Below are 27,473 nucleotides of genomic sequence, written 5' to 3' on the forward strand. Positions count from 1 at the left end.
TGCAGAGTCTGCTTGTCTTCCCTGTCTTAGTTTGGGTTTCCTTGTGGTGCTCCAGTTTTCTCCCACATTCCAAAGCTATGAAGGATACAGAACAAATTTTGAGCTCACCACCACAGATTATCCAGTTAAAAACACGTTTATTGTAAAACTAAAGTAAAATTCAATAAGTCAAGCATATAAGGCCTTAAAAATGATAAGCATTTTCTGCCATAGCCTTCATCAGATTGTAATTAGCAAGGCCTCCATTTCCATGTATAATATCAAAATCCACCAACCAATGCTGATTTTTCAGCCAACACCTTCTTCTTAGCCAATCAGCTATTGACCTATGATAGCTAACAATAAGTGACAAGCCCTTTTCATTAGCCAATTGAAAGATCTCTTCCTTTCAGGACTGGTCTGCGATGTTACTTATATCCCCACCTCTAATATTTTCATAGATCATCTCAATAGCCTTGAATTTAAACTTATGAGATGGATAGTTCAAAATATGACTGGCTAAGGCATTCCTTTTATTCTTATGCTGTATATCCCTAAGATGACATAAAATATGATTTTTTAAAAAGTTGATTTGTGTTTCCACCATAGTAAGCTGGGCATTTCAAGCCATTAGCAAGATAAACTAAGTGCTTTGTATTACAATTAGCATTTAGATGGAAATTATATTCTTTATCAGTGTATGGGTGCCAGAAATAATTACTAGTTTCAATATAGGGACATACAGCATAAGGATAAAAGGAATGCCTTAGCTAGTCATATTTTGAACTATCCATCACAGAAGTAGCAGAGGTTAACTGGATTATAAACTTCAGAGCGGATCGGACTCCTGGCTTGAATGCAGTAGTTCCGCTCAAACCAGTCCTGAAAGGAAGAGATCTTTCAATTGGCTAATGAAAAGGGCTTGTCACTTATTGTTAGCTATCACTGGTTGATAGCTGATTGGCTAAGAAGAAGGTGTTGGCTGAAAAATCAACATTGGTTGGTGGATTTTGATTTTATGCATGGAAATGGAGGCTTTGCTAATTACGATCTGATGAAGGCTATGGCAGAAAGCGCTTATCATTTTTAAGGCCTTATATGCCTGACTTACTGAATTTTACTTTAATTTTTGCAATAAATGTGTTTTTAACCGGATAATCTGTGGTGGTGAGCTCAAGATTTGTTCTGTATCATTTGCATTTTTTTCGCCTTTAGCTACCTTTAGCAGTTGTGCGTTTTGCTTTGCTTGAAAGCTATGAAGGAGGTGGATTAGACACTTTAAATTGGCTGTAGGTGTCAGTGTGCTTGTGAGTGTGTGGTAAGGAAGAACAGCCATGGCAGGGCTAGCCACCCAGCTGTGTGAATGTTGGCTCTAGATGATTGTCACTGTTAAAGTGACACTCTCACCTTGTATAAAAATGGGAAAAGGGGTTGTGGGTGGATGGATGGATTGCACTTCTAATTACAAATACTACACACATGAGCAATGCAAATTTTTGTGATGATGTCTTTAGGTGCCACAAACATCTGCACTATAGTTATTTGCATTTGCCTGTGTGTGCGCATGTGAACTTAAATAAGAGCATAAAAATGATAATTAAGGTAAGATAAGACAGAATCATTGATTTTTTATAGAATTATCTCAATCAAACTACAAGGTAATTTTAAATTGATACAAGTTTATTCTCAAAATACAGATGCTGAAGAGTAAAAAGGCAATCAGTTTTATAAGAATCTGCAGCACCTACAGGATATAACTGCAAAAATAAATATTACATTCAAAACAAGTGATTCTAATATTAAAGTCGGTAGCCAAAGAGCAACTACAATCATAAGCAAGCTTGGCATTGGAGCATAAAATAAAGTGAGACATGCAGTAGTGGAATTCTGCTGTAATAAATACGCTCTTTCAGCAGCTTAAGAGATGCCCTTATACCTGAATATCACCACACGGACAGTACTAAAATCTGACTACATATTTTGTATGCAGCCAGCAAAAACAAGAGATGGAGCTGATTGTGGTTAAGACCATCAGCTTCTTACTGCAAAGTTTACAATCAAATCAAAGAAAACACAAAGGTCGACTAGAGATGACCCAGCAATATATTGTAAGATTATGCTGTGGAGGTGAAGAACATATTTGATAGACTGGACCTTGTGGGGACAGTGTCTGAAAAACTATGGATGCATTTGTGATGTTGACAGGAGATGGTAACAAGAATGCTCTAAATAAAAAGAAGGTGAAGAAGGCAAAATGTGTGTCTGTGTGTGTGTGTGTGTGTGTGTGTGTGTGTGTGTGTGTGTGTGTGTGTGTGTGTGTGTGTGTGTGTGTGTTGGGGGGCTTTAAAAGTGGCTGAGGAAAGAAAAAAGCAAAAGACAATGAAAATAGGGAAATACGTCAAAGTAAAAAAAAAAGAGTTTCAGATAAAAGTAAGGAGATAAAGAAGCATGCTTAAATGAATCGTGTATAGAAGAAGGTAATAATGAGAGAAACAGGCAATCTCTCTCTCTCTCTCATTTTCTTCCAGCCCCCAGTACCATGTGTCAACACCAGGTCTACCAGCCCTCCTCCTAACCACAGGAATATTCCAGTATTTGCTGGGCTCGGTTGTTGATCATAAGGATGTCCAGGGGTCTCATCCTTATGTGTTTCCATTCAGGAGAGGATTTTCTTTTATTATAAGCTGTACCCACTTTCCCTTGCCCTGTCCCCCCAACACATTTATTCACTATGTCCAAGGGTGAATCCTCACTAAGCAGCATGCCCCCCCCCCCCTTAGGGAGTATCCTTGATAAGAGGCATGCAGATCCCTTCTTTCCACTCTGTCAGTCGCCCAAGCTGCTAATCAAACCTGGGTCTGCTAAACAGGCAATCTCTTTAAGAAAATCAGATATATTAAGGGAAACTTCCAGGTTAAAATGGGCTGATAAAAGTCAAGAAGGGAAGATCTGGCAGAAGCAGAAAATAATAAGATGTGGCAGGAATATACACAAGAAGCATATAAGTAGAAAATTAACATCACTGGTAAACACAATGGCATATTCTTTTGTCTAGAGCTAGATGTTCTGGTCAGTGAAGTTAATGTGGCCCTAGAAAGCATTGATAATAACAAGGTTGCAGGAAGTGATAGAATTCTAGCCAAATTGTTTAAAATCCTACAAAATGATAATATTACATTGTTAACTTCTATTTTGCCAGAAAATTTGAAAAGCACAACAGTGGTGATTGGAATGGAAATAGTTTATATTTCAGTCCTAAAAGAACAAATCTAAAGAGTGCTCAAATTATATTCCAGTTGAACTTTTTCATATGGTAGTAAGTTTAGGTTCAAGATATTTCAAGATATATTTCAGCAGTATATGGTTCAAGAACTGCCAGGTGTACAAGCTGGTTTTAGAAAGGGAAGCAGTAACAAAGAAAAGATTGCCAACATATGCTGGCCAATAAAAAATGCAAAGATTTTCAGAAAAATATACCTCTGCTTTATTAACTACCCTAAAACCTTTAACTGTGTGGACCATAATAAAATGTGGGAATTTCTTAGCGAACCAGGTATACTTGATCAACTTATTTGCTTCCCGAGGAATCTCTATGCAGACCAAGAAGCAACAATTAGAAACAAATGTGGAAAAGATGACTGGTTCAGGATTGTGAAAGGTGTGTCACAAGGCTGTCCACTGTCATCTTACTATTTAATTAATATGATAAGTACAGAATGTGAAATGCTGGGTTAAACAACAGATGTTGGAACCAAAATTGCTGGGAGAAATATTAACAACTCCACATATGCAGATAATGTCATTCTGATGGCTGAAAGTGAGGTGGAGCTGAGCAGCCCAAAGATGTAAATGACATTGAAAACAACAAAGCTGGCTTGTTGGTCAATATAAAAAATAATATTATGTAATTCATACCATTATTTATTTTCAAATAGATGGGATTTAGTTAAGGCAATGACAAAATTTATTATCCTGGGTTCAAGGATCTCTAAAGACAGTGATTTTAGCAACAAAATTGAAATATACTTATTTCTTGGTAGAAACTTTACAGCAGCTATGGATAAGCTATTAAAGAGCAAAAACATCACATTGTCAAGGAGAGTCTGTTTAGTCAAAGCTATATTTTTTGCCATAAGAAACCTACCGCTGTAAGAAATGGACTCTAAGGCTGTACACAGGAAAAATCAATGCTTTTGAAATGTGGTATTGGAAAAAACAAATCAAAGTAGACAAGCAATCGTACTTCCAAACCTGCCAACAGAAACACTTAAACAACCCCCAACAATTCTGGAAAAGCATCAACTATCTCCTCAGCCCAGGTCACACCCCTACTTCAGCCTCAGTTGCCACAAATAACTCTGATCCCATGGCAACTCAAATCAACTCTCACTTCATAAATATCGTAACCTCCCTACTAGGCAACCAGCCAAATCCACCTCAAACTCTTCCCACAACCACTCTAGATAACCCAAACACCTTCTCCTTTGCTTCAATATAAACTAGTTGCATAAAATCTCTCCTAACAACTTAAACCCTGCTCTCTTGCAGCTGATCAGCTCCCTAACGAGTTCCTAAAAACTGCAGCCCCGTCTATTGCTTACCCCATATCTACCTTGATTAATCATTCTATTGCTGAACACTGTATCACTACTGCATGGAAAATATCCCACATCATCCGACTCCACAAAAGTGGTCCCTCCAAAGAACTAACCAACTTCCATCCCATAGCCATTCTTTCCCCCTAGCTAAAATCTTAGAAAAATAGTACTAGTACTGCTCTAATTACTTTTACTATCTCCACTCATCATCTCCTAAATGAAGGTCAGGTAGTCTCCTCCATCTTTCTTGACATGTCCAAAGCCTTTGACACCATTTCCCATCAACTACTACTCAACAAACTGTCAGCCTACGGCCTTAGCTCATCCTACCTGTCCTGGTTCTATAGCTATCTTTCTAACCGACAGCAGGCCACCAAATGGGAAAAACCTCTTCCCCCCCCTACTCCCCATCTCAGTTGAAGTACCCCAAGGTTCTATACTTGGCCCTCTCCTCCACATCATATTCACAACTGACCTCAACTCCAGAACTGACCAAACCTCCATTGTCCAATACACTGATGATGCTACACTTATCTGCTCTGCCCCCTCTCTCCAAGAACTACAACTAAAAATGCAATTATCCTTCCAAAACATAAGAAAGTACTTGTCTGAACATCAAGTAATTCTAAACCCTTCTTCTTCTTCTTCTTTCGGCTTTTCCCAGTTAGGGGTCGCCACAGCAGATCACCTTGTTCGCACATTGAATGTCAGTGGAGTTTTACGGTGTCGAGTTGCCAGCCCGGCACCCAACCTTCCACAGAAGGCACACTCACACGCACACCTAGGGCCAGTTTAGAGTGTCCAATCCACCTGCAGCATGTCTTTGGGATGTGGGAGGAAACCGGAGCACCCGGAGGAAACCCACGCGACCACAGGGAGGACATGCAGACTCCGCACAGAAGGCACCCCAGCCAAGGATCGAACCGGAGAACCTCTTGCTGTGAGGCGGCAATGCTAACCACTGCACCACCGTGGCCGCCCTAAGTAATTCCAAACCCTAATAAAACTAAATTAATAATCTTCAGAAATAAAAAGTCCAAACCATGTCAGCCCTCCCTGTCAGTCCTCGCCTCTAACAGAACCAAAATAGAGCCCACAACTCATACTAAACTCCTAATAGTCACTATAGACGAGAATCTAACTTTTGATAAACATGTCGCTCAGGCAATCAAAAAAGTTCACATCAAGCTTGGCACACTGTATAGGTCCAAGCTAGCCACTGTTCGGTCTCACCTGCTTTCTACGCTCCTCTCCGGATCTCATATTGTCATTAGCCTCCAAAAGACTGACCTCAATAATCTAGAATCTTGTTACAATAAAATTGCCAAGTTTGCCACTAATCTCCCACACAGAACTCACCATTGTATGGTGCTATTTCAGCTAAAATGGCTAGAACTCCCCAACCTTTTAGCTCTCAATCAACTTACCATGGTCCACAAGCTAGTTCACCAATCCAACAACTGCCCTGCTCTTTCCAGTCTAGTCCAACCTAGTCACAGTCTCAGGCCCCTTAGATCCTCTGACAAACTAATGCTAAAGGTTACACACTCCTGAAACTATCACAGTGACTGCCTTTATGCCAACAAAATTTTCAAACTTTGGAATAACCTTCCTCAAACTAGTGCTAAAAATCCATGCTATCATGGGTTCAGACAACTCCTGCATAACTACCTAGCTAGTCATTGGCTTTGCTCCTGTCAAAATCCAGGCTAACCTCCTCCTATCCTCATCCCACTTCTCTTCAGCTCTATTCCTGAACTATATCTTATTACTACATTTTATCCCTGGTTCACTATCTGCTCTCAGTTCATATTAACCACTACTCCAAAATGGTGTCAGCACTTCTGGAAATTATTCGCTGTTATACACAATTAGGTTAGTCTTAATGTTCACTGTGAATTTCAAGTTTGTATATCCTACAGTTCTTGACTAGCATCTATTGTGTAGTATTTTATTGCTTTATCCTATTTTCAAGTCTGTATTTAAGTCAGTACTTGATTTGTGTTTGTTTTTAACATAATGTAAATATTGTACTATTTCTGGAGCTTTTCTCCCTGGGCCTCCACTGAAAATGGGCTACTGGCCCAGTTGGACTATTTCCCAGTTAACAAATGTAATAAATAAATAAATAAATAACTAAATAAATAAATTCCTTGGGCTGCCAGAAATTCAAATCTATCAAGTAAATAAACCCGTATGTTCACTGAAAGGTCTGATAGTAAAACTAAAACTCAAATACTTTGAATACGTAATACAGACGGAATTCACTACAGAAAACATAGACTCTGGGAAAGATCAGGGGTGACAGAGGCTTACATGGATAGATACCATTACGAGGTAACAAATATGAATCTGCAAGAACCTAAAAAGTAGTTGTTGACAGACAGGCCTGGTGTACTAAAGTCCTTGATGTCAGAAATAGTCAGACTTGATTAAATGACTAAACAACGGCAATTACCTACCCAATTTTCCGCAGTCTTCTTTGGACAACAACAGCTGCAAAAACACACCATCACCTAGCAAGCTATATTGCCCCCTATATTAGTGCTACTCACTGGTTGTGCAGCCCAAATGGCAGACCTGTGATAATGGGATGAAAATATTATTGTGCAAATGCAAGCTGGTAACCCAGCTGCATCATTATCAATAGATGAAGACAGATTTTCTTTATTTTTGCAAGAGACAGATAAGCATTTAATGGTACTTAATTACAAAACATGTATGCCAAGAAAGCCAGAATGCTGTAGTTATGTGAGAGTGGTTTTATGTGTGCATTGTGATTGTGTGGTTGTGAAAGTGCTGATATGCATATATATGTGTGCGTGCATGTGTGTGTGTGTGTACATGTGTGCATCTGTGTGTGTGTGTTTGTTTGAGAGAGAGAAAATGCACGTCCTCAAGATCTTAACATACATGGAGGTACATATGTGCATTTCTGTTATGCATCTGTAGTTACGTGTGCACACATGGAAACTGTTAGCAAACAGTGATATGTGCACACAATGCAACTCTGTATATGTGAAGATACTTAAGTGCACGTCACCCATATCAGACACTTAGTTTGCATACTCAGTCTGATAATGATTCAGTGTTAATGCACCTATCAAAATATAATTTTTAATTGATAATTGTGAACTACACATCTGATACTGGCAATTTTCACTATTGAGACACTGCAGACTACACATTTGTCAGATTTAGAAGTACAGTGTTGACTCTTACTCCATAACTAAAGTGCAAAACATATTGGTTATGAGTCTGATAAGTTGTAATACATTATTTATCTTTAGAGAATGGGCAAACTGTACATCAGCACCTTGATTGGAGGATGAATGTTCTCCAGCAGGGTATTAATGTACAAGTAATGCCTGGTGAAAAACGAGTTGGCAACATATCAAGCTGCCATTGAGCTTGGACCGCTAAAAAATGAACGGCTACCATTACTTTTACATTCGCTAAGCAGCGCTTTTGCTGTTTAGCGAATGTAACAAGAAAAAAAAAACAGAAAGAAGTGTGTGTGTGTGTGTGTGTGTGTGTGTGTGTGTGTGTGTGTGTGTGTGTGTGTGTGTGTGTGTGTGTGTGGGTCTATATCACGTGGTCGAAAGCTAATAATAGTGAATAACCACAACCTCGAAAACATCAGAACTCAAAGTTATTGTGGGGTCGCACTACAGTGTAGATAGGGGTATTTGCCCTTTTCTCACTGTAGTGTGATCTCAGAGTTGGTATATATATTTAGTGGGGGGTGTGGGTGGTACAGCCCCCCACAATTTCAACTTCAAGTTCTGGTGTTTTCAAAGTTGTGGTCATTTGCTATTATTAGCTTTCGACCATGTGATATAGACCCATGTGTGTGTGTATGTGTGTTTGTGTATGTGTGTGTGTATGTATGTGTATGTGTGTGTTTATTTTCCTGTCTGTGTGTCTGAGTGAATGTGATGTATAAAAGAAGGACACTCTGTATAGGATCATAGGATCATAGGAAGTTACTAAGCTATTGGCCCTGAGGCCCTTATAAGCCTAGCCAAGAGTTTAGCCCATGTTTAGACAAATCAGCACCCGATGCCCCTGTCCAGCAGGGACACAGGTGGAATCCCAGGGATGCATTTTCTAATTCCCATCCAGTTATCCAGGTTGCACTTAAAAATGGGTAAAGAGGTACTCTACATGACATGGAGCGGGAGTCTATTACACAGATGGAGGAGTCTCTGGGACATGTATCAGTCCCGCCAACAAGTCCTATTGATGTCACAAACCAGGTTGAGGCCAACCGTGCAGGTTACTCGAGTGGAGCTTGACTTGTAGATATGCAGCAGTCCTATCAAGGTGGGGTCCGAGATGACCTTTTATGCCAGACAGAGGTCACCTCTGAGGAGTCTGTATGAAACTGAGTAGAGGTATAGGGCTTTTAGCCTATCTGCGTATGATAGATTTTTGAGGCACTGGATTATTCTGGTGAGGAACCACTGTGGTCTCTCCAGCTGCTGCATGTGCTTTGTGAAGTGCATGCCAAATGGAGCATTGTCCTCAGTAATGGGCCTTATAAGGGAAGAATAAAGGGATGCTGTGACCTCCTTGTCCCTGGATGAGATACCCTTACTTATGAGGTGGGCCATGTAGAAAGCTTTCCGTACAATGGAAGCAACATGGTGGTCAAAAGTCAGGTTGCTATCAATCTGGTTGCCCAAATCCATCACAACTGATTGCATGCTTAAGATGTTGTTATTAATGTGATAATTTGTGGGAACATCACTATCTCCAAAGGGGATGATGATGATGCATTTTTTGTATTCAACTTGAGGCCATGTTTGGTGCATGTATGCATCTGTTTGCTGGTTAGGGTTAGAATAAGGGCTGGACAAGGGGAACATTTTTAGTGTTGTGTGTGTCCTTATGTATAGGAAATGTGTCCAAGTGTCTTGTGCAGTATCATTGTGAAGACATTTTTTTTCTAAAGTAATGCATATGGCTGGAGTTTTGGCAGGGGAAGGGTTACTGCAAGCACATATGATTAAAGAGATGCGCAGTCATGCATACATCCACAACGATTACAGCCTCAGTTATGTGATTCAAGGACAAAAGCCAGTAGGTAGGGTAATTCATTCAGTTAAGCAATATATGCTGATGAATGAAAGAATGAATGGCTCTATTTCAAACTGATATCATGGGTGTTGCCCAAGGCCAGTGTGTTTTGTATGAACGTTTTTTTTTAACTCGAGTGTTTATCATTGCAAGCAGCTATTTCATGGAAGGTAAATTTGAAGAAAAGAATTGGTGCATTTAGTGGTCAGTGGCACAGCAGGTAGCACCCTTACTGTTGGTTGTGGAAGACCAGAAGGCTGTGGGTTTGAGAGAGAGACAGAGAGAGAGAGAGAGAGAGACAGAGAGAGAGACAGAGCGAGAGAGAGAGAGAGAGAGACAGAGAGACAGAGAGACAGAGAGAGAGAGAGAGAGAGAGAGAGAATGTATGAAAACAGGACTGACTATGTGTGTGTGTGTATGTGTGAGAGAGAGAGAGAGAAAGATTGAGAGAGAGTGAGAGCAATCTTGTGTGAGCGAATGCATGTATGAAAGCAGAAGTGACTGTGTATGGGAGAGGGATAATGGGCTGTCTGTAAAATTGTTGTATTCTACTTATTTATTTTTTTAAGTACTACATTATTTTCTTATATATTTTTGATGTAAAATGTTTCTTCCAACACCATTAACATATACTACAGAAAGTCTGAAACATTAGGAGGAGGAACTATTTTACATCAAAAATATACAAAAAAAATAATATAGTACTTAAAACAAATAAGTAAGAAAACACAGCAATTTTACAGAGATACCATTCTCTAAGTGCAATAATGCCCTCCAGGGTGTGTGTTAATGTGTAATTAATTTCCTTCCAGGGGTGCAGAGGCCCTCTGCCCCCTCGGCAGGCGTTAATTACACATTAACACACACCCTGTCGGGCATTATTGCTCACTTGTTTGCCTTCTAAATTTAGGCCTTTTTTTATTTTTTATTTGACAACTATATCCTGTCCAGGTGTCTTTTAGTTATATGCAGTTTCCACTGTTTAGCTCACTTCTGAAGACCCTTCATAATATGTGTGAATTTTTTCCTTGCAGCACACTTACCTCTTCCAAAAGGTCAACACAAATCTTAGAAAATCTTTGCTGTACATGCTATGCCTCATGACAGAACCCTTGCAAAAACAAACATAGATATTACCCATCATATTTTTTGTCATAGGAGTCCATGCTCAAGATCCAGATGTCCAGTAGCCATTTTTGTTATAACTATGGAGTCATTTTCAATACAAGTGCATGACTTCTACCTACAAGATAACCATTTGTGCTATTTTCTTAAATCTGCATGACCGAGTGATCTCTTTAGAACTGCCTTCAGCTCTTTTTGTATAATGCAGATACAAATATTTGTTCTAAGAGGTCTTTATAGAAGGGATCTTGGCATGTATATCCAGCAAATGAGGAGTGCTGTACTGATGAGGCATACTGCTGTCCAGATGAGATGTTAAGCTCCATGTCTCCTGGTACAGTAACAGAACAAAAAGCACTGTTCGCAAACAAAGAAAATTTCCTTGGGGTTGTGGTTAGAGCTCATTCCTTTCTCATAAAAAAATTGGAGCATGTAGTTTCCAGGCTGTGTTAACAATATGCACTGATTGTGTGATAGCACGTTCATTTACTTCACAACCAGTCTAATAGCTGTGTGTGTTAAAATGCTTTTTATATAAACGTGGGTTCTTCATACTGACAACATTTCTATTGTTGACCGCAGTCAGAGCATGCCATCAGTTTTTATTTCCAATTACACAGGTGACATTATGCAAATAATTGTAATAATAATACTAATAATAATAACTATAGGGTGTATGCTGTTGTGAAATAACATCACAGCTGCAGTAATGCCAAACAGAAACAAACTGTTTTAATCCACATAATTTGTGTTGTTGGTATACAAAAACACACAACCCTGGTGGCACAACAGTGCAGGTACAGTAACAGTATTGGTATTTTCGTTACCTGCTCATGGTACAGTGTTTTCGAGTCTGAGGCACAGGAACCAATCAAATCTCTTGAAATTCCATGAACCGTTATCTAATTAAGAAATAATACAGGACATGCACTGCCTTATTACAGAGTATATCATACCTTAAGATAGACTGGGAGGTATAAAGTAAAGGCAAGTGCCTTACACAACTGAGTTAGGATAACGTATTTTGATAAAACGTGCTCTGGAAGTTCTTGTTGCAGTTATGTACTGGACTCATTTTGTACAAATGATAAGACAGAGGCATTTTATTTTCAGCCATGGTAATATCAGACAATATAATCACAGCAATGGGATGCAACTGCTTGATGACACTTTAAAGCTTTTGTTATCCAATGCATAAATTAAAATGTTACACTATGATGCTCATTTGTGGGGACACTCTTTCTATTATATCTACTAAGTTGGACACCTCAATTAATGACAATAATTAAATACAGGCACTACTCTCTTTGAAAGAAGGAAATGTTATTTTTATACTGAAATTTAGCAGCACACAGAAACATATTTCTGATGGAGCTCCATTTTGGCAAAAGCCCTTTAAACATCGCCTCTTCCTCATTGGAATGCTTATATAATACAATACTATTTTAATATTTTTGACATTTTGGGGGAGATTTCACAACCCACAAATCATATGCATGCTTTTACAAGTCAATACTTTATTTACATGCAGTTATCCAGTAGCATTAACACTTTTTATTGAATTTTATTAGTAAATGTTTTCACTGGCTACATTACTGGGATGATAATATTTATTCTATTAAGTTTAGATTACATAAAGTTTTCCAGAAAGCTGTCTGCCTGTAACCACAACTGAACAGAAAAAGAATCAGTGTGAATTCCAATATCAGTTAAACGTGTGCAAAGTCATCTCTGTGTAATAGCTGCTTGGTGATACGTTATCTCAGACTCCTAAGTTACAAATACAAACAAACCCTGATTCAGTGAGCCAATGCAGATGTGTAATTAGGAAATTTACACTGTCAGACAATGAATTCTTGCTTTCATGTACACACACACACACACACACACACACACACACACACACACACACACACACACACACACACACACACACACACACACACACACACACACACTCATATAGTTAGAGAGAGAGAGAGAGAGAGAGTGTGTGTGTGTGACAAGAAATTCACCAACACTGCCCCAAAAGATTATATAAAGATGTTGTTGAAAGAAAGTTGAAACATATTGTTAGTATCTTTGATTATCTGGAAGGTGGCATGAGAAAGACATATGGAGCTGGACCAGAGATTGTAGAAATTCAATATTACTTGACTTGGAGGAGTCAGTACATAGTAGTTAAGAAGGTTGGTCATTTAGGATGTACTTGTGATTTTTTCGATATCTTTATATGTACATCTGTCTTGGGAAGAGCTATATTAGCTAAAGGTTAATGGCACAGCCATGAGGGAGCATGATGTAGCCACCAAGCAGACATGGGTTTTGATACTTCCAGCTTTTGCTTGCTTAATGAAGAATGCAAAACAATTAATTTTACCAGTAGAAAAAGCTGTGACTGAAATAAGCAGTTGCATGTAAAAGGCTGTATCTGAGGTCAGAATGATAAAGTAAAAAAGAGCTGACAAGTTCACACTGAGGACTCCATGCTCTGTAGTGGCCTGAAGTGGCAGTTACTGTCTGAGGGCCTACTTCATTATGATATTTGTATGTACATGTAAATCTGTCTGAGACAGGGAACAGAGCAAGAGAATAGAGACAAGCTAGTGCCAGTGTGCAATTTTCCCCACAAAATAGAGAAAGGATAGTGGGGAATGGGGAACACATTTTGAAAAATGCATATGTTAAGGATCAAGAACAGGGCACAAAATGCCAGTCACGGCTTCTGGAGACTGACCGAAGCAGAATAGAAACATGGAAGTAAAGGATATGTGAGGAGTAGGAAGAAAGCAGAGCATGGGAATGGAGCATCGAAGCAGAATGGAAACAAGGAAGTAAAGGATATGTGAGAAGTAGGAAGAAAGCAGAGTGTGGGAATGGAGCATCGAAGCAAAATGGAAACATGGAAGTAAAGGATATGTGAGGAGTAGGAAGACAGCAGAGCGTGGGAATGGAGCATCGAAGCAGAATGGAAACATGGAAGTAAAGGATATGTGAGGAGTAGGAAGACAGCAGAGCGTGGGAATGGAGCATCAGCTGAGTACTAGAAATAAGGTACCTGACGAGGAAGGGATATTTATGAGTGGGGCCACACCATAAACAAGAATGTGGCACTGCCTAAATGCTACAGTTAGAACTGAACAAGAAAAAGAGTGGCTGCATAGAGACAGAATGATGACTGTGGTGTAAGATGCACAGCATGCAATCGAGTGAAACAGTTTTGTGTGGCATGCTGAAACTCTGTGCCCATTGTGTGTGCGTATAGATTTTTTTTTCTGTTGTCGGATTGCTTCAGATCACAGGCTTGGGTTTATATAAGAACTACTGGTTCATATGGCAAATGTATAGAAGGCATTAGAAGGTCACACAACATATCTTATGATCAACAGTGCATTATGTGAGGCCAAGCAGCAAAGTCTTTGGTTAACTTTGGTTCGCCCAAATCTACAGGAACTCAGTTTCATTACAAAATAGGCACTATGGGGCACTATGAGTTCTCTGACCCCCTGTACACTGAGCTCAAAGTATTCAAAGTGCTTTGTGGATTTTATACCCACAGAATGGTATACTTTGCAGTGTAATTTTCAGTTGAGATTAGCAACAATAAAACCCCAGTGACAGTCATTTAGTGCAGAATTCATTTGAACTTCAGTTCAGTTTAGTATGAAGACAGAAAACATTTCAACAGTTTATTAAATGTGATTACTTAATGTGAGGACAAAGATAGAATGAACAGGAAGGGGTATTACAAATGCATTCGCAGTGGCATGCAAAATGGTCATGTTTTGCTTTAACGGTATGATGCAAAACAAAAAGTCATGCCATTCTTCCTTTCTTCACTTTACTTTACCCCCAGCATGATGCTGCCCTGCCTTTGGATGTGCTGTAGTTCCTTACTAGGATAAATGCAGATTTTCTTCATAAAGTTTGCAGTTACGCCTTGCAGCTCTTTGAAATGTTAAAATCGAACTAAAGTCAGTGTTTACTGGCATCCTAGAGGTGTTTCATCCACAAATTAACTGGCTATAATGTAGCCTTCAAGCCTGTGCCCACTTTTGCCTGTATGTATTCAAAACAGACAGCAGTCAGCCTTTTTGAGTCAAGGGCAAGTTTCCATGTTTGAGGTTTGTGCATGCTTTGTCATGGACTTGTTGTCTGAATTCCACTTTTCCTTGGATGTTTTCTGGTAACCGTATTCTTTAATGATATAAAATCTTCAGAGTAAAGCATTTGTCTTGCCAGCCTGACCAGCATGAAGAGCTAATAATTATGGTGTAAAACTGCAGAAAAAGAAAATGGGGAGACGTAGTTATCAGTCTATACATTACTACAACAGAGATAAAGAACAGGAAGCAATGTGCCATCCAAGATCAATACATAATCATCATGGAAAAAATGAACATTAAAAGACATGATATACTGTTATTTATTTATACTGCATTTTATGACTGTGTAGATGGGTCAAGCTACCTTTTCAGCCATGACCTGAGTCTTGGGGCATTGTATACATCACATTTTCACAGATGGCAGTATATCACAGAAATTTTACTTATAAAATGAGGATAAAAGTGCCACCTCCATTGCTGTAGAAGGATATATGCTTTACTGTGACCCCACCTAGGCAGAAGAGTAGCTACGATGGGCAAAGGGGGCAGTTGCCTCAGGCACAACGTGTTAGGCGGTGTGATCAGCAGATTCATTTTTTTAAATTTTCGCTCATCATATAAACATGATGGCGGGACAATAGAGAGTGAGTGTGTTAGGACTTGGTGCTCCTCCTTAGAAAAGGAAAGAGTACCGGATTAGAGAAGAGACCCTTTTTTCCCCTCAACCTAGTGCTGAGAGGTGCTAGATAGGGAGCATCACAAGGCACCAAATGAGTGGAATACAGCAGTGCCCCTTAGTGTGTCAAGTTCAGTTAGCAATTCGGGCTTTTGTTGGAGCTGGCATGCAGATCATTGGTATGCCTATCCTGGGAGGATGGGAGAAGACTGGGGTCATAAAATGCCATGCCTCCTCAGGAGAAGGACAATGACACAAGGGACAGTCCTAGAGTGGGAGTTTGGCCACAAAGCCACAATGTATTTAGTAGCCCTCCTTGATAGTGCACAGAACTCTGAACTTATAAGAGGATGGCATGGTGGTCCCTGAAGTGACACAAGTTGTTTGTACACCACCCAGGGCAGTGCTAGGTCCTATCTCATACACCCTTATTACTATGATATTGGTGAGAGTTAAATAGGCCAGATGGCTGCATGGATTTTGCTGCCTCAGGACGGCTGTAACCCATTTGCTGAGGATACCAAGTATGAGGGAAAAGTTGACTCTGGACCAGTTGGCAGAGGCTTGATAGTCAACATGCATGGAGCAAAAAGTACATAGTAAAGAAAAATAAATAAATGAAGATTGATGGTTGGAAGTAATGGAATTTATGACAAGAGAAATACTTCTGAATATATGAAGTGTGATTCTTTAGCCCAGACCATACCTCTCAACCTCTTAGGGCAAGAAATCTGGACAAAGCTTAAAATAATGTGGGGACAAAGGCACAACAATAAGGACAGATTTTAAATATTGCTGTTATAATTGTTATCTGAATTTCAAATATATGCTATTATTTAGTAACTTCAATTCTCAGTGATTTACCAGAAAACCACAAATTTTATGAGGAACAGACAAAAAATATAAGGCAAAAAACTGGATATTCTGCAAAAATCTAGACAGTTGAGAGCTATGACTAGACTAACAGTAAAATATGTGAAGGAACAACAGATTCGGCACCATTTCTTGTGTGCTGCTCATATGGTATATATCTATGTACCTGATGCTTTAGGATATAATTACATTCCTGTTTTATTTTATTTATTTAACATTTGTTTGCCGGGAAAGTCCGACTTGGACTGAAACCAATTTTCAGTGGAGGCCCGGGTAGAAACGCTCCAGACACATGTCTTTGAATTATGGGAGGAAACCAGAGCACCCGGAGGAAACTCACACGAGCACAGGCAGGACATGCAGACTTCACACAGAAGGCACCCCAGCCGAGAATCGAACCGGAGAACCTCTTACTGTCAGGCAACAACACTACCGCAGCTGTTCAAAGATATCTCCAATCTAGAGTATTTTCTATATCATTTGTAACAGGGATTGGTGTCCACATTAATTTCTACTTAAAGGGGAGATTGCAGGGTGAACCAGACACCATTAGAAACATAATTATGGAAAATACTGTTTGTAGAAAGTGCAACATTGCTATTATATTCTTATTAAATAAATACATAGTAAATGCTAATTAAACGAAAACAAATTCAATTACCATAAGTAATGAAATGATGCTGACACAACTCCAGACTTCTTTGACAGACTGTCAAGTGGTGAGGTACAATTATGTAGTTCATGTCACCTGAGGAACTTGGTACAGTCAACATAGCAGGTCTCAATATTTCATGTACATTTCATAGTGTGTGTTTTTACATGTGTGCTCATGTAAATATATGAGTATGGCATGAGACTGTGTGTGTGTGTGTGTGTGTGTGTGTGTGTGTGTGTGTGTGTGTGTGTGTGTGTGTGTGTGGTGTGTGTTTACAAGTTAACAGATTTGCTAGCAGGCATCTAACCTAGCTACGCAGAAGATGCAGAGTGTGAAAAAGTCAATGTGGAACTTCAGGACTGTCCTGCAAATCCAGAGAAGTGTAACAAATTAAAGTATGCTGCCTATGACCAATCTATGATGAAGTGTTAGGCTGGAGGAAATTAGGCAATCTTAGTTCCCTTACTTGGCCTTTTCTGCCAATTTATCATTTGTTTCTGTACTGTTATAGGCTTCTTGGCTGTGGTGTGAATCTTGAAGCTAAATAAAGATCGCTATGTGCATAAACTATAATGATAACTCAATGAAAACACAACCTATGACTTATTTGAAACCGGGCAATTGATTCATGTTTTATTACTGAACATTTAACAACAAGTTTTAAATTGTGTCTTTCTGTTCTCATTTACAAATATATTTTCTGTTGTTTTTTTTCTTTCTTTTGCACTATGTCAAGTCCTTCCAGTGTTATTGAATGCTGTTCTTCTCCTGCAGATGGTCTTTAATTACTGTTCCTCTTAACTTAACCATAGGGGACATGCCTTGTCAGTTGTGTATGTCCAAATCTCAGGGAGGTCCTGCTCAGCATTATTTAATAATATGGCACATAGGAGGTACTACTGCATGGAGTACCACTGATTTTCACCACAGTAGTGTTGTCTTATAGAGATTAGTTATTCATCTAACTTATTTTATTTAATTTTATTATTTATTATTGTAGTTAGTTATTTAGTTAGCTGAGAAAGACCCACTGAACAGATATTGTTTATAGAAGAGGTCCAGGAGGAAGAAGCCCCAAACGTACAATAGCAGAAACTACACCATAAATTTGTAGTCAGAATTCAGTACATATTTGTTATAAATCCAATTTCATTAGCAGAGCCAGAAAACAATTTATACACACTTTTAGTAAGGACATTGTGAACTTTTCATAGTGGGAATCCATGATTATCTATATGTAATTTGTCAGTAGACCAAAACCTAAAAGATTAGTACATAACATTACAGACATCAGTTTATGTTATAAAACTGAAAAGTAGTACATCTGACTAATGAAGAAACACCTACTAAGTTGTCTTCTATTAGTATTTCACATATGATGATATTTTAACAGTATTAACATATTATGATGGAGCAGAGAAAAGCAGACTGGCATAACATTAACATAACATAACATAACATAACATAACATTAACATAACATAACATAACATAACATAACATAACACAACATAACATAACATAACATTAACATAACATAACATAACATAACATTAACATAACATAACATTAGAAGAGATACGGTATTCAGGAGAAAGGAGGTAAGTGAAAGATTAATCATATCATAATGTAATAGGAATTAGAGAGCAAAGCAGTACTGAAGTCAGATCTGGGGTAAAGAGAGTCAGACAGTTGAGAAGTTAGTATACATGGTAGCAGGTAGAGAGTACAGTGAAAGTGTAGCAAGCGATTGGAACATAAAGAGAAGGGAAATTCAGAGGCAAAGAGCATAGGACATGTGCATTGGTTATATTCTGTACTGGGATCTGTGAGTGAAAGTGTAGAGATAGGAAAAGGGAGAGAGACTTGTAGGGAAATGGGCAAATATACGGACTTACATATAAGTCTGAGATTGCCATTTCTTGGAATATTCGTTTTTCTCACAGGTATGACGATCTGAGTTGGTGTATATGCAGAAACAAGAAGAGTTTTGGGGAGGAGACAGATGCTTGATATTGACTCTTTTCCTCATTTTGTCTTTTGTTTTGCTTTTTGTTCAGCATTTTCGTGCTGACATTTCAATAGGGAGCCATTTGAAATCTTTGCCTTCAAATCTGTAACAAGTATTCATATGGACAGTACACAGTGGCTAAACATGACTCATTTGCAACCGTTACTCTTTTTGAAGGTCACAACAGGGAAGTTCCTTTTTCTCCGTGGCACAGCCAACTCAGAAGTTAATATATTAACTAAAGGGGCTCAAGAAACAAACCTCTTGCATGAGACTGTGGAGCTTTGCTTCTCACAGAAATGCAACATCTGTCTAAGGAGACCATTGTCTTCAATAATCTGCAGGGATTATTCTGTCATGCATGTTCAGTTTGGTGGATAACGTTCCTGGGCCATTTTTGTGCCTCACACTTTGCATGATACCCTGTATCTTTCACCTCCCTTTTTTAGATTCTAGCTGTTATTAAAAGCATTTTTATGAATGCTAATAGCCCCAGACCATGTAGACTTTCTCTTAGTAAATTTTTTTTTTCTGGATGTTGTGTGAATCAGTTGTTGACCTTCACTACTCTTTTTTCATGTTTGCCATAATCTGAGGAATTTTTTGATTTTCAAATGCACCTTCTCCTTCTTTTAGGACATTCCCACCATTCAGCTTCTTACTGAAGCTTTTGTTCCTCCTTCTGGGACCTGTGGTGGGCTTCCATCCTTGCTGTTAGGCTATCCCAACCCTTCAAGTTCTTGCTGAAGCTTTCGTTCCTCCTTCGGGGACCTGTGGTGGACTTCCATCCTTGCTGTTACGTTATCCCCACCCTTCAGCTTCTTACTGAAGCTTTTGTTCCTCCTTCTGGGATCTGTGGTGGGCTTTCATCCTTGCTGTTAGGCTATCCCCATCCTTCAAGTTCTTGCTGAAGCTTTTGTTCCTCCTTCTGGGACCTGTGGTGGGCTTCCATCCTTGCTGTTAGGCTATCCCCACCCTTCAAGTTCTTGCTGAAGCTTTCGTTCCTCCTTCTGGGACCTGTGGTGGACTTCCATCCTTGCTGTTAGGCTATCCCCACCCTTCAAGTTCTTGCTGAAGCTTTTGTTCCTCCTTCTGGGACCTGTGGTGGGCTTCCATCCTTGCTGTTAGGCTATCCCCACCCTTCAAGTTCTTGCTGAAGCTTTTGTTCCTCCTTCTGGGACCTGTGTTGGACTTTGATGCTTGTTCTTCTTTTTTGTTAATTCAGGGTTTGGCTCTCGTTTGTCATCATCATGAGTTGTATTTGTAATTGGAGTGACTGTGGCAAGCAGATTACTCATGCCAACAGTACTTGTAAATGTTTGTATTTCTTAGACCCACAGCATGAGACATAACCTTGTGATATCTGTGCCAGCTGTAATGAGGCTACTTTAAGGAGGTGTAGGAAAAGAGTGTGTCTTGCAGCTTCATGTTAAAGAGAAGCCTTGGCAAAGCCCCCAGTCCTCAACCATGGGTTCCATTGTCCATCAAGATATGCAGAAGGTGGTCTCACTTTTCTTTCTCTCCTTCTAGTTCTTCCATTAATAAGGGCCAACCTTGGTCTTCTCCATTTAAAAATCAACCTTTCTTTAAGTTGGTAAAGTCTATCAGTCAGTCATCAAGACTGTGCTAAGCTGATTAAACTGAAAGCAATGCCATATTTTTCTTTTTGTACAGGTATTCATGCTGCTGTGATGTAGTGGTCCCCTTCTGTTACCTTTGTGTCTTCTGTTATTGCGATGAACATTAGCTTAAGTCAAGCATCTCATGCAGTTTCCACTTTACCCTGTTTCACAGAGTTTTTATTTGTATCTCTCCAGTCAGGTAATCTCCTGTTCTGCTGGTTATTGATTATGTTGTGCTGGCTAAGGCTATTGTGGAATTTCGACAAAGGCAGGCAGTATTTGCCCCTTCCTTCTGCTAAACTTTCAAGAGGCATGATAATGAGCAGTCAGTTTTTCCACGATAATTTGCTCGGTAGGAATATTTAGCTTCTGATTTTCAAGTGATAGACCATCAGTTCATATACTTACACTTTGCTTTTTTGAGTCTCTGTCTTTCACTGTTGACTGGGTGGGCTACTGCTGGTACCCCTAGTGTTGGGGATCCTTTCTTCTGGTTCTGGCTGGCCCCAAGTTACCTCCAATGGGTCCAAGATTGACCTATCCTCACTAGTTTCATCCATCTGCCTTGGCGTTTAGCTCTTCACTGCCTTCTGTGCTGATTTATTTCTATATTGGTTGTCACAGTGTTTGGTTAACATGCAGGTAGTCCAGCACTGAGTCTGGCATCACTCTTGCCAGCATTTTACACAGACACAGTCTGTCTCGGGGGACTGATGTTGGGTGTTCTGGTGTTGGGCTTCTACTGCAGTCCAGGATTTTCAAGCAGCTTTTGTCAATGCTACCATCAGAGGTTGATCAGAGTCTTTCAATTCTTAATCAGCTCTCTCTTCAATGACTATTTTTGTTTTCTGATCTTGGAAAGTTCTCAATGGAGACCAAGCAAATGAAACAAGAAGACTCCACAAATTGAAGCCATGATGGAAGATAAGGAAGAAGAGTGTTCTGTTGCCCCACCCTTGCAACCAAATGATCTAAAATGTGGCAGAATTTTGCAGACAATGACAGAAAAATGCCACTGATCCTCTCAAGAGCTCTCCTGTCTGTAAATATGAATGGATGATTTTTGCAGAACATGTTGGATATCCTCCTGGGTACTTTCTTCACTTATTGACATTACTGGAGGAGCAGTAAACACAGCATGAAGTAACCCCAACACTGTGACCCTCCATTACTGAGGAGAGCAAATAAGATCTTAACATCCCCTGACAGATTATGTTATCTGGGCAGAGACCCCTAAACTGGATGTCATTGTTGCTGTGGTCACCCTGGAGAGGAATCCTACTTTTTACTCACAGTCTCTGCACAGATGAGGGTTTGGATAGGCTGGGAAACCAGACTTTTGCATCCTCAGAATTGTGCCTTAGGGTACAGAAATACCTTATGCACGTACTTTATTTTGTGTAGGGTATTTTAGATGAAATGTTGCTTACTGCTAATGGCCTACCTGATTTAACATTAAAGGGAAAACTCCACAGTCAGGATTCAACTTATTTCACAATCAGCAACTTGTTGACTGTGCAGGGCTCAAACCCCAGACCTACTACATTGTAGGTCATGACTCAACCTAGCATGTGACATGTGAGAGGCATAAGCAGCAGGATCCAATATCAATATGCATCATCACTCCTGCTAAAAGCATTAAAGATGTGTTTATAGACCTTCGCTGTTTCAGTCTGAAATTGACCTACATCACCAGGGAATGAAGGAGAAAAGGCTGTCAATTTCAGCCACGGGGGGGGGGGGTCATTTTGCCTAACATTTCTTTTTCAAGACACAATGGAGCTGGAAAAAGCCATTTTTGGTAAACCCTGCAGAGTCCATAGTAAACAGGATCTGGGGATCTGGATTTGGTCATTCCTGGTTAGCTAGCTCTGAGCAACATCAGTGGATCAATGGCCATGTGTCATAATGGTCTGAAGGAGGCATTATTCCTGTAATGGGAAGGGGGTATATGCTACTCCTGACTCACTTTACAGCTCTCCCTTGTCAGAGATAGTTAGTGGAGGTTCTTTCTTCACCACTTCCAGTGGTAGAAAATTTCTAGGGAGAGGTGCTTGAGGGAGATTATCAAACATGGAGACTGCATCCCATTCATGTCTAGGCCAAGATGGCAATTTCTACCATTGCAGGACAAGCTGTCCCTTAGAAATACAGGCTGAAAGGAGGCACAAGGCTTACTCATAAAAACAGACATTCAAGAGGTCCCTGCAGATCAATTAGCACGGGAAATTATTTCACATTATTTTTGCTGCCCCAGAAAGATTCAGGACCTCAGACCCATATCGGATATCAGCAGCATGAATACCATTGTCCTCAAACAATGCTTTCACATGGAGATTGGAAATGTTCTTTCAAGCTTCAGGATGCTATTCACCATAAAAAGGTCACCAGACCATCCAGAAAGTTCCTGTACTTCACAATTGAGACCAGTCAGTACCAGCTTTGAGCCTGCTATTTGGTCTCACTTCAGCCCTTCAGGTATTATTTAAATATATGGCACTATTGGTGAATTATCTTCACATGCAGGATATCACAGATTTGCTGTATCTAGATGACTTGCTTCTATAAGGGACAGTCTCATCTAGCATAGGAATCTTTGCTCAGCTTATTCCCCTGGGTGGGGGTCTCACTCTTATCTGGTGAAATCAGAGCACAATCCCACAGACGAAATATTGTTTACAGGAACAATAATCAGTACCAGAACTTCTACTGATCTATTTCTACTATTTACTCTTGGATAGGGTGCACTGTTTCTTGCAGACAGTTTTGTCCCTGGACTCACAGAACCAAGTGCCTGTGCACCTTGACTGCAAGTGCTGGGAATAATGTCAACCGCATTTTTATTCGTGATACCTTTCACCCATTTACATATGAGACTTTTAAAGTAGATGCTTTGTTGTCAGTAGAACCAACAAGGGGACACTCAAGAACAGTTAGTCAGAATTTCCAGAGCATTTCACAAAGGTCTGCTTCTTTGGCTGGAACTATGCAGCCTTCTTCCGAGCACCCCCTTCATTGTCCTTACACCTAATGACATGGCACTACAAATGCTTCTGCTCTAGGGTATTGGGATATTTCCAGCAGCAGATGGTTCAAGGGATATCATCCTAGATGACATTCCTACACACTGACATTCTGGAGATGAGAATAATCCTGCCTATCTTTCAGGCACTCCAGAATGTTCTCCATGCTGGAGTTTTAGGTATTTATGCAGACAATATTGCTGTAGCCTGGTACTTCAACAAACATGGCAGAACGATGTCCCAATCAATGTGTCATGAAACAATGAGAGTTAAGATGTCAGCAATTTAAAACTCACCATTGTGTGATTGCTACACATATCACTGGGATGGTTAGCTCTTTTGGGGACAGAAGCAACTGCTGTTTGCCGATACCCTGTGAGTGGTTACTTAGTTTGGCCATTACTGTGACACTTCCTGATGCAGGGATCTCTGCTTTGTGATCAGTTTGCACCTATGACAATTGCCATGTGCTAGAAAATTTTCCCTCTCATTCCTTCCCCTTGTGGACAGTTCTGGGATGTGTTTATCCAATACTGATCTCAAGGTTTGCTGTATTCTTTTCTTCTGTTTCCATCAATGATGCAATTCATACAGAAAGCTAGGTTCCACAAGATGAAGGTCATTTTAATTTCTCTGTATTGGCCTAATCAAGTGTGGTTCCTTCAGTTGCATAGTTGTCAGTGAAACCTGCCCTCAGGCTGCCTTTGAAGAAGAATCCATTGTTTTATCCATCAGGGAAGGTGCAATCAAAGATTCCTTCTCAAAAATTAATAATTGGCTCCTCTATTTTACTCAAAGCCAAGAATCAGGGATTATCAAGCAGAGTGGTGAATATTCTGTCTTCTTCTCAGAGACCCTCCAACTAGAAAATGTATCAGGAAAAATGGAAAAAAAAGTTTTCAGTACAGGCAACATAGTATGACACTGATCAGTCCCTTGCTGCTGTTCCTGAAGCTCCTCAGTGTTTGTCAGAAATATTTTGGGTTTCAGATACTCATAAGTTAAAGTGCACATGTCTGCCGTATCTAATCTTCAGGATGGTCAGAATTTGTCTTCATTAGCTTCTCTTTAAGTATGCTGGGTTTTCCAGAGGGATGCATTTTATTTGCATTCTCCCATTAAGAAGCCATTTCCCCATGGAATCTCTATTTTGGTTTGGAGAAAATAACCTTTCCTTTGTCTGAGTCATCGGTCATCACTGACGTCTGTGACATAGGAAACCCTCTTCTTAGTAGCTGTGACTTGCACCAGAAGGATTTCCAAATTGAAGACATTCTGTTCCACCCTCTGTACCTGTTTCTTCTTATGCCTACAGCCTCCACTAAGTGAAACCTTAATCACTCCACTAAACTTCCAGTATTGCACAGAAACTATCCCAACCAAGGTGAATTATTTTTGCCAGGGATGGATATCCACAGACAACCTAGGTATTATATAGATAGGGTTAAAATATTACAATATATAGATAGGGTTAAAATATTACAAAATATAATCAGTTGTTTAATTATTTTGCTTCACAAACGTTATGGTGAAAAGTTACTGAGTTCTGTTTGGCCCATTTATTTTATTTTTATTTTATTTTACATTTGTTGACTGGGAAAGTCCGACTGGACACAGGTCCATTTTCAGCGGAGGCCTGGGGAGAAAAGCTCCACTTAAAAAACAATCTAACAAATAACAATTTTATGAATTACAACACTTTCTCCTAAATGCATACAATATTATACAAGAGCATATTTTACCTTTCTTAACAGATATATGTATAGATACAATTATTGTATTCTAGAAGCATACCACTTGTATGTAGGTAAATGTTTAACTGTCTTCAGAGATGAATAAGTAGATACAAACAGAATAGAACATCGTTAGTTAAGAATTAATATACAGAGGTTAGGCAGTATTGGATGATCCTTGGTAGAATCATTGTATCACTGCAAATGTAGTGGATTAGCCTGGGGAGTCACATGGGCATAGCCAGTTGTTAAAGTAGTGGGTTTTAAGTAGTTTTTTTTTAAATTGTGGAGCAGAACCTGTAGAAGTTATGTGTTTTGGAAGTGAGTTCCAGACTTTTGCTATAGAGCAGGCAAAAAGAAATTTGCTAGCCTCATTCCTGTGTTTGATGACATTTATGTGATTTTGGTCTGTTGACCTTAAGGCTTGGGTGGTGGTGTAGGGTTGTATTAGGTCTTGTAAAATGGGGATTTTATTTGGGAGGTAATATAGTTTGTGGGCTTTGGAGAGTTGAGTGGTAAGAAGTAATAGAGGCAGCTCAAGCCAGTTGAGCTATTTGAGGGAAAGACAGTGGTGGGCTCTAGTAGAGGCATCTGTGCCAAAGTTGGCAATCTTGTTGTAGCAAGATGCCATTTTGCTTTGTTTGCTGTGGCGAAGATTAGTCAGGATTGGTGAGGCATACAGTAGGGTGGATAATAGGTGGGTTCTGGCAATGGTGGCTTTGGTATAAGTGGTCATGAATTGCTTATTCCTATACAATTGACCTAGCTTTTTGTGAACTTTTTTGATTGTTTGGGCTATGTATATATCAAATTTGAGTTTGTTATCGATTACTACTCCTAGGAGTTTAGTGTGTGCTGTAGGGGTGATTGAGGTATTGTCCTTGGAGTTAATGATGAAGTCATTGAGTGCAGGGGATCTACCTGGGCTGAAGAGAATTAATTTAGTTTTTTTGGGATTGAGTAAAAGTTTTATGGTAGAAAACCATGCTTCAGCCAGAGTGAAGCTGTGTTGTGTTATTGTCTGTAGCTTGCTTAGGGTAGGGGCAGCACAAATGATAGTAGTTTCATCAGCATATTGCACTATAGAGGCAGAAGGAGAGGAAGCAGCTCTCTGATTTGTAAATATGGAGAATAGTAAGGGACCAAGAATGGAGGATTGTGGGACTCCAATAGATACAGGTAGGAGGGAGGATAATTGGTCCTGCCATAGAACTGCTTGTTGTCAGCTTGATAAATAGCTGCTGAACCATGATGTAGTGAGGGAGGTTAGGTTGAGGGTAGATAGAGTTTTGAGAATCATACTGTGATTGACCATGTCAAAGGCTTTGGATAACTCTAAAAAAACAGGATACAAAAAGTCAGTTGTTTCTGTTGGTGTTGATTATGTTGGTATAGGATAATAGGGCTGTTGTGGTACTATGGGAGGGACAAAAGCCATGTTGTGATGCTGATATAAGGTTATTTTCTAGAAGGTATTGCATTAGTTGTGTATGTACTACTCTTTCAAGCATTTTTGATAGGGGTGATAAAATTGCAATTGGCCGGTAGTTGGTGAGCTCAGGGGAGTTTCCACCTTTGTGGAGTGGAATGATATGAGATATTTTCCAAAGGTTAGGTACTTTAGATTCAGATATGGATCTGTTAATGAGGATAGACACAGGGTAAGATATGGCATCAGCTGATAGTTGAAGGAAATCAGCGGGAAGTTTATCAGCAGCCAGTGTGGTAGGTTTCAATTTCTTGAGGAGTTTAGTAATGAGTTGTGTGGGTGCTGGGGTGAAGGAAAAGCTGGGGGAGGTTGTTGTGTAATAGGGGTAGTAGGGGTTGGTGAAGGAGTGGGAATGGTCATGCTATTTATGGTGTTGGATAAGGCTAGGACTGTTTCGGTGAAGAATTTGTTGAATTGGGTAGGGATGTCCTCAGCGTCGGTTGGTACTATGGGTGTGGGAGTGCTGGTTTTACCTGGGTGCAGTAATCTATTTACTAAGGAC

At 39.7% G+C, this 27,473-nt stretch overlaps 1 protein-coding gene across 1 annotated transcript in view; it reads right to left on the reverse strand.

Annotated features, from left to right (window-relative positions):
- Nucleotides 1-12,716: 12,716 nt before the first annotated feature.
- LOC122787655 (trafficking regulator of GLUT4 1-like) overlaps nucleotides 12,717-27,473 on the reverse strand; it is a 318,921-nt gene continuing 304,164 nt past the window's right edge. Inside the window, exon 3 of the mRNA XM_044054479.1 lies at nucleotides 12,717-15,064. Coding sequence (XP_043910414.1) covers nucleotides 15,045-15,064 — 20 coding nt within the window. The 3' untranslated portion in view covers nucleotides 12,717-15,044. The remainder of the gene's footprint in view (nucleotides 15,065-27,473) is intronic.

Source organism: Protopterus annectens, chromosome 13.part0 (assembly GCF_019279795.1).
Source record: "Protopterus annectens isolate FY-2018-M chromosome 13.part0, PAN1.0, whole genome shotgun sequence".
NCBI classification, from domain to species: domain Eukaryota; kingdom Metazoa; phylum Chordata; order Ceratodontiformes; family Protopteridae; genus Protopterus; species Protopterus annectens.